The 13375-nt window shown below is 43.5% G+C and overlaps 6 protein-coding genes across 6 annotated transcripts; 4 read left to right on the top strand and 2 right to left on the bottom strand.

Annotated features, from left to right (window-relative positions):
* Positions 1-266: 266 nt before the first annotated feature.
* Positions 267-1370, top strand: ATC70_002307 (uncharacterized protein; the record flags this gene model as incomplete). Its single annotated transcript, XM_064821685.1, has 1 exon — positions 267-1370. The coding sequence occupies one exon, from the start codon at positions 267-269 to the stop codon at positions 1368-1370; it is 1104 nt and encodes a 367-aa protein (XP_064681371.1).
* A 38-nt stretch (positions 1371-1408) lies between these two features.
* On the top strand, positions 1409-5626 carry ATC70_002306 (uncharacterized protein; the record flags this gene model as incomplete). The annotated part of the gene is made up of 1 exon (XM_064821684.1): positions 1409-5626. The coding sequence occupies one exon, from the start codon at positions 1409-1411 to the stop codon at positions 5624-5626; it is 4218 nt and encodes a 1405-aa protein (XP_064681370.1).
* Positions 5627-7169: 1543 nt separating this feature from the next.
* ATC70_002305 (uncharacterized protein) lies at positions 7170-8053 on the top strand (the record flags this gene model as incomplete). The annotated part of the gene is made up of 4 exons (XM_064821683.1): positions 7170-7438; positions 7494-7587; positions 7646-7755; positions 7813-8053. 4 exons carry the CDS (start codon positions 7170-7172, stop codon positions 8051-8053), a joined length of 714 nt encoding a protein of 237 aa, XP_064681369.1.
* Positions 8054-8719: 666 nt separating this feature from the next.
* On the top strand, positions 8720-9838 carry ATC70_002304 (uncharacterized protein; the record flags this gene model as incomplete). The annotated part of the gene is made up of 2 exons (XM_064821682.1): positions 8720-8879; positions 8946-9838. The coding sequence occupies 2 exons, from the start codon at positions 8720-8722 to the stop codon at positions 9836-9838; spliced, it is 1053 nt and encodes a 350-aa protein (XP_064681368.1).
* An 831-nt stretch (positions 9839-10669) lies between these two features.
* On the bottom strand, positions 10670-11903 carry lub1 (WD repeat protein Lub1; the record flags this gene model as incomplete). The annotated part of the gene is made up of 8 exons (XM_064821681.1): positions 10670-10866; positions 10916-10972; positions 11032-11363; positions 11411-11438; positions 11496-11523; positions 11588-11652; positions 11709-11795; positions 11855-11903. 8 exons carry the CDS (start codon positions 11901-11903, stop codon positions 10670-10672), a joined length of 843 nt encoding a protein of 280 aa, XP_064681367.1.
* Positions 11904-12160: 257 nt separating this feature from the next.
* Positions 12161-12421, bottom strand: ATC70_002302 (uncharacterized protein; the record flags this gene model as incomplete). Its single annotated transcript, XM_064821680.1, has 1 exon — positions 12161-12421. One exon carries the CDS (start codon positions 12419-12421, stop codon positions 12161-12163), a length of 261 nt encoding a protein of 86 aa, XP_064681366.1.
* Positions 12422-13375: the final 954 nt, after the last annotated feature.

The following is a 13375-nucleotide window of genomic DNA, read 5'->3' as shown; positions in this document are numbered from 1 at the left end:
TTAACGCGATAAAACAAATAATAACAACAGAAGTAAATAAAGTGAAAATCCCAACAAATCCAAGCAGTAAAACACCCACTCCTCCATCCAAGCCAGTCTCTACAACCACTAAGAATCGCCTTACAACGTCTACCATCCCGTCTGTCTCTACTAAACGTCGACTCTCCACGTTAGCTAGACAAACACTTACCCCTCTTCCCTCATCTGTTAGCCTTCGTCCCAAGTTAACAGCTACAACCCGACTCACCCGTTCCATCACCAAAGCCATGGCCGAGAACACCCTACCACCTGCTGCCAACGCTATTCCTCCCGTAGCCGTGCCCAACGTAGCTTCAACCACGACGATCCCTGCTCAGCCTTCCCCTCTTTCACTGAGTGACCTCAACATTCACTCCGTCCCCAATCTCCCTGACTATCTCAAGGACATTTACGCCCGCCTCGATAGTCAAGCATCCCAAATCTCTGAGATGCAAGCTCTCATCCAGGAGAACATGGTCCTTCGTTCCTCCTTGGATCTCACCAAAAAACAATTAGAGGATGCTCAGCAACGGATTCGTCAACTTGAATCACAGCAAGCTCCGCAGACCTTCCCTGCCCCTGAATCGACTGCTGCCTCACCTCCTTCAACTACTGTGGCCCAACCTTCTTTTGCCGACGTCGCCAAGAAACAAGCGGACCCTGCTGCCGTCAAACGTCCCAAAGCTAAAACCATACCTCGAAAGAGGCTTCAACCTCTCAACCTTAATGTTAACGATGCCGGTCTTGCTGCTGCTCGTCAATTTTCGGTCGTGTCACCCAACCATGGTTACCGATTTGTCTACATTCCCAACCGTAGCCCTTCGCCCATTAGCCAAATGAGGGATAACTTCCATGCTATGGGCATCCACAACAAGCGGATCTTGGATATCCATTTCCCCGACCGTCATGTTTGTGGCCTTCTCGTCCACATAGACTACATCCCATCCTTGGAAGCCCAATTGACCAAGTACGAGTTGGCACCTATCCAGTTCGATCCCATGGACACCACCACGTTGCGTGACCCCAAGTATACCGACTCTGATCCTACTTTCCTAGCTGCCGAATGTCGCCGCCTTTTCCTTGCTCGATTGAAGGTCATCATCGGGCGTTTGAAGGATCCGCACCACCAACTGGCAGTGGCCCGCTTCTTCTGCTTTAAGCAACACTTCATTCCTGAAGACGAGTATGCCCAACTAGCTAAGTCCATCAAACCAACTTATGTTCCAGCTTACAAGCGTCAACAAACGACTACTACACCCACCGCCGCTGAACAAGACCTCACCATGGGCGAGGCAAACATCACTAACACCACCACTATCCGAGCTGACGAGACTTCAGCCCCCGTGGCCTAATTAGTAACTATATGAATCCCCACCCTTATGCCCCCTCTATGACACACTATGCTACTAACCCACCTATGACAGATTATAGATCAACTATTAAGATAGGCTCACTCAATTGTCGAAGTCTCAGTAAGCTCTCCAACCCAACCACCAGTTCCGAATTTGTACGATTCCTTCGTAATCCTGAACTGAAATATGACATTCTATGCTTCCAAGAAACCCATGCTACCGAATCAGTCCGTGAACGACTGAATATGCAATTTCAAACCAACACCAGCATCTGGACATCCCACTGTGGTATTGTCTCCCTCAACCCAAAAATCATCATCCAACCGCTCAACGTTACCCTTGATGACCGGATTATAGTGTGTCAGGTAACACACTGTAATGCACTCTTTTCACCCATCACACTCGTTAATATTTATGCTCCTGCCACGGCGTCGTCCAGAGCCCACTTTTATTCACAACTGCTTACCATTCCACTCTTTCACCCCGATACCTGGGCTCTGGACACCTTTCCCATCACCATTGACATCCAACCACCTCCAATATCTACAGAGGAACCATCCACGATTGCAGTGGATCGTGAATCTCTGATTATACTAGGTGACTTTAATTATCATGCTACCTCTTATGCCATTGACAACACCAACTATACTACTGATTCTTTCTCTCCCCCTATACAGTCAGATCAACCCCACCACCACTCTGCCATGCTGGCTCAACATCGCTGGCATGACTTACTCAGCAATCACCTCATCGAATGTACCCACTCAAAACATGATGGGCCACTTTTACCAACATTCCGTCGCGGGACCTCACGGTCGACCATCGATTATGTCTACTGCTCACCAACGCTATTTCAACAACTACACTCGTCCTCCATTGATTTTATGTGCTCCCAATGGACTGATCATGCCATCCTCAATACCACCTTTCAATTCTCCTCCTCTCAACAGGGTACTGGACTTTGGCGAGCTAATCCCCAGCTAGCAAAGAACGAGTACTTCGTCACCGAAATCCACCAGGCGTTAGATCAGTTCTTCCAGGAACCAGGTACTTCCCCTCAAGCACAATGGGATGCACTCAAGGCCGTAGTGAAAACCATTGCCCGTCGCATTGGTCGCCGCCACAGCTCTTGGCGCAACCGACAGCTCAAAAGGTTTCAAAGGAAACGCAACCAGTTGTTCAAACGATATCAGAATCAACCAGCCATTCTCCGAGAACGATTACCCGTTATCGAGAAACTCATCAGCGATCTGCAACAGGAGATCTCCATCCAACAAACCATTCGTGCGGGTAAAATGTGGCGTGAACAGGGTGAAACGTCTGCCGGATACCTCAAACGCACAATCGCCACTAGACAAATTCAACGCACCATGTTAGCTCTCCAACATCCAGACACCCACTCCATCTGCGATACGGCAGAGACTATGCAGGATGCTGCAGTATGTTTTTATCGTAAGCTATATACTACTGACTCCATAGATTATACCAGCATCTCTGAACTCTGCAACACCATCCCTGCCTCAGCACAGATCCCAGTAAACAGCCAACCCACCTTGGAGACGCCATTTACCATCGACGAGATTATGACTGGTGCACAGCGGTCGCCCAACCATAGCAGCCCAGGTACGGATGGCCTACCCTATGAAATCCTAGCGGTGCTATTATCCCACCAACAAACAGCCCAACTTGCCCATGCCGTCTTCAAGGAGGCTCTTACCCTCGGTATCTTTCCCAACAGCTGGCTCACTACTTGCATGTGCCTGCTCCCTAAAAAGGGCGATCTCACAGACCTGAGGAATTTTCGTCCCATCTCGTTAATCAACTGCGATGCTAAAATCTTCACACGCCTGCTCAATCAGCGTCTGATGCCACATATGCAACAATTAATCAGCCCCCAACAACTTGGATTCATGCCGAACCGCTTCATTGGCGAGCACGGCTTCACATTACAGACCACCAAACTCCTAGCTACTACCAACCATTCATCCACCATTGCTCTTCTTTTGGATCAAGAAAAAGCATATGATCGTATTCATCCCGAATATCTTCAACACATTATGCTCCAATTTGGTATTCCACAATCTTTAACACACTGTATCATCTCACTTTTCTTCTCCACTAACATTCAGATCAACATTAATGGCCACATCACCAAGGCACCTCTCCCTCAAGAAAGAGGCCTTCGCCAAGGTGATCCACTCAGTCCCCTCCTTTTCAACATTGCTTTTGACCCTTTCCTCCGCTCCATTCAACAGAACCCTACCTTTGAGGGTTTCCATGTACAACAAGAAGCCCCACCACATCCATCACCTACTGCCGACGTGGACGATCTAACCGAAAGCCTCACCAACTCATCCCCTCCGCCAGACTCCCCTCGCAACACTCCTTCAGTCTCTCCCACCCATCGCAATCCAATTAAGTACAAAATTCTAGCCTATGCAGATGACACATTAGTCTATTTGAAGAACTTTTCGGATTTTCTTCTTCTGCAGGACTCTATCAATGCATACATGAAAGCATCGAATGCACTACTAAATTACAGAAAAACTATAGCCATTTCGCTCTCTGGACAACCACAACCAGATTGGCGCGAGTTTCTTGCTACTCACCAAATCCACCAAATGCATGACCGCACCTCTCCTGATCCAGTAACATATCTTGGCTATCCCATATGCTCCAGTTTATCCCAACGCAACCTCGCTTTCCAGCAACTCTACAACAATATCCAACAATGCATCCATATTCACTCCCAACGGAACCTCTCCATTCGTGGAAGAGCTACCGTTCTCAACACACTCATTTTCTCGAAACTCTGGCATGTCATGCGCAACTTTATTTTCACCAAAGCTCAATTACTCTCCTTACGCAGCCTTGGGTCCTCCTTCATTAACTTTCGTATCTTCCCCAAACTTTCCTTTAGAACCCTTCAACAGCCTCGCCATCATGGCGGCCTCCAAGTTTTAGATCCCATTGTCCAACAACAAGCTCTCCAATGGCGCTGGATTTGCCCCCTCATTTTAGCCGCCTGTCATTCACCACTATTACCGACATACACCACCCCAAGCATTCCACTCCTCCAGTACTCCCTGCAATGGTATTTCCACTCTACCGCTTTCTCTGATTACTTTTACTACTTACTCTTTCCTGCTGCTCGACAAACCATCTGGTTCCAACATCGACCCAGTCCACACCAAGCTTTCCTTAACATACTCACCAATGTCATTACCACCATGGATCGAATACCTCGTTCCTTCACAACCTGTCACTTAGATTTTCATACAGGTTTATCATTACCTTTCCTTGAAATTATCTTACATACCCTCCCTTCTACTCACCCCCATTTCTCTTCTTTCACAGCTCCAGATCAACTGTTTGACCGACATCACGCCGTCCAGAAACTGCTCGCAATAGATGTGTTTACCTTTGACTTCGACTTACAAGTGATCCGTCTTAGAAACTGGACCTTCCTTGAGTTTTGCCATTATCCAAGAATATCTCATCGAGTTGCCCGTTGGATTGAGGAAGGCCAAATCTACCTCCAACCATTCTTTCTCGCTCTCTACCGTCAGGCCCCTCGCCATTCATTTACCAGTGCCTCCTTTGGTGCCAACCCCCACAACATCCGCCCACTCATTCGCCGTCTAATCAAACCTATAACACCACTACCTTCAACAGTGCCACTCAACAGTATTCAATACTACAAACACTTGGTTTCCACTGACATGCCCACCATCAACACTTCACCTCTTTCCCCCTCCCAATGGCGCCTCTTTTGGAAACTACCTATTCTCCTTCAATCCCGAACTGTATGGTATAGACTTATCCATCGAAAAATTCCCTCCAAATCGATCCTCCACCACTTCATCCCCACAACTCACCCTTCACCTTCGTGTCCTCTCTGTTTGACCCAATGCCCGGAGGATATCCAACATTTCTTCTTTACTTGTCCTCTCAAACTCGCTGTATGGCGGTTCCTCGCCACTACATACCTATCCCACACACCGATGACCGACGACGTCCTTCTCCCATTCCTCCACGGCATTCAAACTCTATCCATAGCTGAACCCACTCGCTCTGCCTCCTTACCTTTTCCAGAGCTTACCGTTTACCAAGTTTTCGCTACCAGTCTACTCTGTATATGGCAAGCCCACTGGCGCTCCATCTTCGACCATGTCCCTTTTGTCACTCTCAACGTTAACACATCTATTGCCCGTTCTCTGTCTCGCTTGGAATCGGAATTACAGTTTGATTTGTAAGTATGTACCCCCACGTATTTTATGGTCGTATTCCACTTCCTTGCTTCCCTTTCATTTCCTTGCCTTTAAAAATATATCCAGTCTTCTTCTTCCCTCATCATGACATTTAGAGGACTTTAAATAAAAAATGGAGTACAACTCCCCTACAAAAAAAAAAAAAATACTTCCTAATACAGTCCCTGGTGGTAGGGCGAAGTGGTAGAAACTCCCGTATGCCAACGGGAGGATCCTGGTTCAAATCCTGGTGAACGCAAGTTGTTTGATTTTTTGAAGTAGTACTGATGTCCTCGTTTGGTGTTTTGTACTCTACCCATTATCTATATTTTGACGATTTCCGCAAGACTGTTTTGGCTCTAGGTGTCGCACCTTATTAGTAGTAGATTTCTTTCCCAACTTAATTCAAAAATATCTTATTCCCCTTCATTGCAGACATTGGGTCCACCAACAGTCTTTTCTTTCCCTCAGCATGACATTTAAAGGACTTTAAATAAAACCTGGAGCTCGACTCCCCTACAAAAAAAAAAATACTTCCTAATACATTTTAGGAGTACTTTTCAAGGCACTTCCAATGGTGCTAATTATAATGGGCTTTTTGAATGAGCTTACTGAGCAATTATTAAAAATAAGAAATGAGATTTTTGGGCGAAATGTCGAGATTTTACATACAAAGGTTTCATAAACAAAGTTTCAGGGGGTTGCTTTGAATCAAGAGAAACATTCTGATATAATATGTACTATAGTAAAAGTCTTCATTTTGGCAGCCAGAAACGCGATCGTTTAATTTTCAATGAAAATTATGAGGTATCCCTCATGGTTTTTGGTCGAAATTTGGCGACCTCAAAAGAGTTGAGCAACAGTGTCAGGAAGTAAGTACTATCTGAGAGCAATTAATTGGTGCGATTCCGGCGGTCTAAAACGGCTTCTAACGCGAGAAATCACTGTTCAAATACATACAAATTTTGCTGTGAACTGAATATATTTGAGTGAAAAGAGGTAGTACTAGTATGCTGTCTGCCCGTTAGGGAATTGTTTTTAATGATACTGGTGTGGGCCATCGCAGAAGAGTCAGACCCAAGGCCACAGGCCGTTTGTGGAGAGATCTGGCATGACAGGAAGAGATTAATTTATGAGCGATCAGTAGAAGATGGTTGTTCGCTTTCCCTCTAGCAGACTCAGACAACTCTAAAGTTAGAGTATTATCAAAAGTAACAAGGTTGTGGCATTGTTCAGCTTCATCTTTTCTTCTACTTAATGTAATCTAACAATTACAGTAATTTGAAAAGACATTGGGCTCTCTTCAAGCACTGCGGCACTTTCATCTACTCTTTCCGCCACATCAATTGACGATGAACCCAAGCTCCCATAGTAGGCATATTACAATGACAAACAATAATAATCTGATGATAACGGGCTAACGCAGTTACACATAAAGATAAGTGCAAATATACTCGTACTCGATGCTGAGAATAGAATAGCACCACATAAACACATTTGGCATACAGGTATATTCCTCTTTTCGCTTTTCTTCTTTCTCCAATTACAAATGAAGCTTTCCTTGAAACAATTCGTTGTTCTTGCGCTAGGCATAGCTACTTCTGGCGTAAATGCCAACTCATGTCAGGAACTAAATGATCAAAAGGCAATCGATGAATGCTACATGAAGATCGCTTTGGATTACGCTTTGATTCACAATCCTGGGTTTCCTTTCGGTGCCTTGATCGTGGATCACATCAAGAACGATATCTCTTGTTACGGTGCCAACTCAAACAAAAAGAACAAGCTGCTTCATGGAGAGACCGCTGCCTTCTGGAAGTAAGTTGTGTATATATCTACAGCTGATATGCGCATGCTAACAGCCATTTATTAGCTGCACCGAGTTGTATCCTTCTCCTACCAATGATGACATGTTTAATCCCGGTTTAGATTGGTCCCAACAAACTTTATACACTACTGGTGAGCCCGTAAGTACTTGCGCATAAACGGTATACATCGTATGCTCATTGAAAGCGCCCTTCATAGTGCCCCATGTGCGCCTCTCAAAGTATCTATCGCGGCGTTTCTCGTGTTGTATGGGGCACCTCCATCCCGGATATCAACAAGAGCGGAAGACAGCAATTGATGATTAGCATGTAAGTAGAGTAGAAAGCAAAGCGGGTGAAGAGTCGTACACTAAACGATCATGCCAGGCATGATGTCGTTGCTTCCGCCAAGATCGGTGCCAATCTCCCCAATCATGAAGTGCCTATCCTCGAGGGTGGTGTTTTGAAGGACGAATGTGATCACGCATTTTGGTGTGCATTTGAAGTATTCAGGGATGATGAGTACTATGCTGCTATGACAAAAGACGGCCTTGAAAAGTACATCGAAGATAGAAATGCTCGTTTCAAATGCAAGACTGTGCCCGAGAAGGATCGTGATGAGCTCTAAAGAGTCAAACAACTGTAAATATGGTCAACAGCCACTCCATATAAAATCACGCTGTATATAAGAAATGCATTCTTTTTTAAACATGGCTAACAGCTACTGCCATGTCTAAAAAAACACGCTGTACATAATAAACATTCCAAGTTTACACCCGAATTACTGCACGTTCTGTTTTATTTGATACAGTGCTCAATTGGCCATCACTCGCCTCGATTATGTTCATTATCGCAATAGAATACATGGATCAGCTTGAAAAAATAAAACACTGCCGCTGCTCATTCTAAACATAGTATTACAAACATAGCTCGTGCTTATGTATCGTTTGATATAGATGCTATGACTTATCTATATTGATCAGCGCCCTGAATTTAATCCAAAAGATAGAATGTATATTTCTGCCCTGTTACCTCTTTCAAATTGATAACAGGCTACTTATCATAATCTCTTGGTATCACAAAGCCTGGTTATTGTTGTCTATCATCCATTATGTGTAATCTTTATCAATAATCTCACTTGCTATCTTAATTACGCATATGATGTTTTGTATTCATAGTTTAACTTTGATTATCGTGGTTTGTGTGAATCATTATAATTTCCCATGCTTGACACATGATATATAAATACAAGCTGATGGATACAATTCTTCCTCTTTTAACAAAAATCAAGAAGATGTCTACTTCTACTATAGCTTCTGCTGCTGCTGCATCTGTTGCCATTCCAAGCTCCCAAAGAGAGTTCACGTGTGTTGACTTGTCCGACTTTGACAACCGTCGTGATGAAATCATAAAGACACTGATGGGTGCTGCCACTACCCAGGGCTTCTTTTATGGTGAGTCATTTGTGTTTATACTGTATATGTACTCGGCAACCGTACTCATGTTTTTGGATGATCTAGTTGTAAACCATGGCATTGACATCAAGGATATCCGTAGTATGTTCCAAGCCAGCCACGATTTCTTTGCTTTAGACGATAGTATCAAGGCAAAGTATCCTATTGATGTAAGCAGAAATGCTGGTTGGGAAAAGTTGGCTCAAATCAGGCCTTCCACTGGCGTTGCAGACCTCAAAGAGTCCATACAACTTGGCTTTCATAACATGGAGGATATCTGGCCTTCTCTTGAAGACGCTTCTACTTTCCGTCCTACTGGTGAAAAGTTCATGCTCCAATGCAACGAGGTTTCTACCAAGTTGCTCACTTGTTTAGCCCTTGGTCTCGGCTTTGAAGAGGATTTCTTTACGAAATGCCATGACATCAAAAAGGAAGACTGTCTCAACACATTGCGTTGTCTCCACTATCATGACATTACTGGTCAAACCTTCCCTCCTGAATACTGGCGTGCGGGTGCTCACACCGATTTCGACACATTGACCTTGTTGTTTCAACGCCCTGGTGAGAATGGCCTTGAAGTGTGTCCTGGTCGAGAGGCATCCACTGAGTTTGGACATGGAGATTCATGGACACCTGTTAACCCACAAGAAGGTGATATTGTTTGCAACATTGGTGATATGATTATGCGTTGGTCTGATGATCAATTGAAGAGCAACTTCCATCGTGTTCGTGCACCTGTTGTTGGTGAATATCAGGGTCCCCGTTACTCCATCGCCTACTTTAACCAAGCAAACAAGTCTGCTATTATTCAAGGACGTACTCGCTACCCTGATCCTATTACCGCCGGCGAATTCATCAAGCAAGCTATGGAAAGAAACTATCGTGCTCTCCAAGAATTGAAGGCCAAGAAGGAGGAACTGCCTGTTCAGCCTACTGCCATCAGCACTATTGCTGCCTAGGCTCATACTTTTACCCATCATTTGTATATTTATATCTCTCTTACAGAGGAATAAGGAGTTACTGTATATATTGTATAGAACATGGCTTATTCTTCTCTTTTTTCAACCTTTCTCGGTAAGAGAGATCATAATTCCTCGCGGTGCAGCCAAATCCGCGTTAAAAACCTGTGTAAATAAATAAACCTCTTTCTTTTTTCTATCGTGAATATCCATTTAGCCTGACATGGTGTATGTTGTAGTCGCTGAAAGCAATGAATCCCCCACTTTTGTCTTCAGGTACAGGCAACTCAAATGCTGACCACCGCAAATAGAAACGGAGTGCGTCGCTAGAGCAAAAAGGAAGGAATGCAACTAGACTTACATCAGAGATAAGGGGATCAAGAAAAGGGGCTGAAAGCACAAGACGTATGCTCTAATGTGTATGCTTTATAATGTAGTGAGTATCTGCGTGCCATCATCTCAGCATGAATCACTACGTAATACCGTCCTACATAACATGTAAGTGATAGTCTGTGGATCTATTCCGAAAGAAATGGTAGTAGACTGATGATGATAAGATCTATGATATGTGCACATATCAAGGAGAGCACTATAAATGTAGTGAGGCAATTTGAACGAATGATATTGAAGCGAACACCCAAAAAATCAATAGCGTATATGTGCATAAATTTATTTTTTTAGTTGTAAGCTGGCAGCGGCACCACCAGTGCCAGGAGTATCGTTCGTGGTACTATTATTATTCATTGAATCCATGAGAACAGCTCTGTACAAGACTATGTATTTACAATGCGTCCAAATTCACTGTAGCGTAATGCAATGAAACCCTTTTTATTAGTCTTTCTTTGGCTTTAATTGATTCAAGCCAAACTTTCTGTAAAAGATCAGGTCTTTGATAAAGAATGGGAGATAGTAGAATAAGAGGAACACCCAAGAAGTAGCACCGTACGTAATGTATTTGGGGGATACAGGCTGAGTAATCTTTTTGACGACATGTCTAGCGAATACTTCGTTGGGAGTATTACCAGCACCTAATTTCATGTTAGTTTCAGCTATGATATCCATTATAGAGGGCCCTACTTTGAGACATGTTGGCACGAGCAATGATAAACTTGGCGATAGAGGCATAGAGAGAATCTAAAGGACATAGCTTTATAAATATCATGCGAGAAAATACACCATCATCAGCATCATACCTTCAGGAACATTCACAATTTTAGCACCAGCATTACCAAAGTTTGATTTAATAGCACCTGGAGCAACAACAACCACTTGAATACCAAATGGCTTCAACTCGAGTCGCAAGGTATCCGACATGGAATGCACAGCAGCCTTAGAGAGAGCATAGATACCGGCCCAAGGTGTGCTAACATAGCCAACAACAGAGCCAATGTTGACAATCTTACCGGAGCCTTGCTTTGCCATATGAATAGCAACAGCCCTTGACATGGCAAGCGTACCAAACACATTGGTATTCACACACTGATGTGCTACTTGCAAGTCAATGTCCATCAATGCACCTACAGCACTGTACACAATGAGATGGATAAACAAGCACTATCAGAAACTACTCACGGTGCACCTGCATTATTGACCAACACGTCTACGCATTGTGTTGAGTAACAGGACCATCATCACACTCTATTGTATACACATTTACCAATATGGCCTACTCTATCAATGACTTTCTGATGTGTGCACATGGCATGAGTCATCGTTTTCTTTTTTGAAATGTGATAACTCATGCTATACCTGAACGACTGTATTGATTGAATTTTGATCATTGATATCCAAGGCTTCCTTTTCACATCCAAATGCTAATGATTCCCTATGAGTGAAGGCTTTGCACGGCTCTTGAAAATTGTAAACGCACCTTCCAATCCCTCCAATGCATCCACATTGCGGGTGGTTGCAATGACATGATGTCCTTCTTGGGCAAACTTTTGAGAAAGGGCATAGCCTGGTTTAAACACGCTATTTTTAGATTTAGCCAGCATATGGTGCTGTTTGCCATTTTACCTATGCCACCTTTGGAGCAACCAGTGATAAGAACAATTTGTTTAGTCATTTGTGATAAGCAAAGTAGGAAAGAAGAGCAAAAGCGCAAATGCCCTTGAGAAAATAGCATTTGTAAATGCCGCTCATCTTTGCTTGTCTTACAAATCAACAGGTTACCTTAAAAAAAATGTTTATTATTACTATTACCATTAATGTGAATGAATGCTACTACTATTAATATGATGGGATGTTGCTGGCTAATGTACAGAAGATGGGGTTCAAGAGGGATATACAGTGGGAGGGAAGCGAGAAAAACAGCATGAAAGATTAGCATATGATGCTGCTGTTGGTTGTAGCTGAAGTCTTGCTTTTGTGGCGCTGATCTTGCTGTTGTCCACAGGTATTGCTATTGTCTATGCTATCCTCTTCGAGCGCGGGAAATGAAAAGTACATCTTCTCAAATGGACTATTGCCTTGATTCTTGTTGTCAGCTTGCTCTTGCTGCTGCTTCGATGGTAATACGAGTAATAAGAGCTGCTTTACAAATGTGGGCATATTTGATTGTCCAGCTTGAATCTGCTCGGTCATGATTTTACAGGATGAATGAGTGAATGAATGAGTGTTTGCGTGAACGCGCAAATTGTATTGATGTTGGTAAAGCGAAAGAATGAAGAAAAGAGAAAGGGAAAAAGGGAAAAAGGGATCAACTTTTTATATACAAAAAGAACATGTTTCTTGGTGTAGTATTTCATTGGGATACAAATACTGTAAAAGACATAATATAGACACAAAGTTTGAAAGGGACATGTGCTTTGAAAGTGTCTGATTGAAAGACCTTTTTTTTTCCCCTTACCTAGTACCCGATCCTCTCTCCAGCAAAAGAGCTCAAGGAGCAAGCAGTGTAGCAGGGGATTTTGCACACAAAAGAGAGGAAAGATTGGCCCAGAATTGGTTTCCTTTTATATTCTTGCTCAAAGGAAAATCTACCGAATTGCATGCAATATATACAAAACTGTTGATTTTGAGGTTACATTTTTCAATCGACTACTTTTGAACATTCTTTGGGCTTTCTCCCATTTGAATGGAAGGCAAAGCAATCATTTGATCGAAGCTACTTGAAATGTACATGGCACACGTGTGATAGAGTTCGAACTCGAGGTTGGAAAGGCTGCCATTTGCCGACGAGATCAAACTGACAGAAAATACATCTAAGGGCAGTGCCGTTACACCGACCAGTTACACATCTCTTTCTTTGCTGGGCCGAGGTCAGATTGAATGAAAGAGAAAATCTCAAGAGGGAACAATGATTGTGTGCTATAAACAACAACAATGCATGGTCAGGTTCGATTATTTGTTGTGATAGAGAATTCTTTTTATCGCTGTATCAGTGAAATGCATGGCTTTTGAGAGACAACAACAAATACCAATGTGTGATTTTTTTTCTCACTGCCTTACTGTTCCAAACACCAAGAACATGTTTGTACGACAAGCAGCAGTAATTTCAAAGGAATTCCATTACCAGCGTAAGAATTAAGGAGAGCG

The sequence above is a fragment of the Mucor velutinosus genome (assembly GCF_035048745.1).
Source record: "Mucor velutinosus strain NIH1002 chromosome Unknown tig00000093, whole genome shotgun sequence".
NCBI classification, from domain to species: domain Eukaryota; kingdom Fungi; phylum Mucoromycota; class Mucoromycetes; order Mucorales; family Mucoraceae; genus Mucor; species Mucor velutinosus.
Note: the sequence above shows the minus strand (reverse complement) of the source record. Positions and strands in the feature narration are given on the sequence as shown.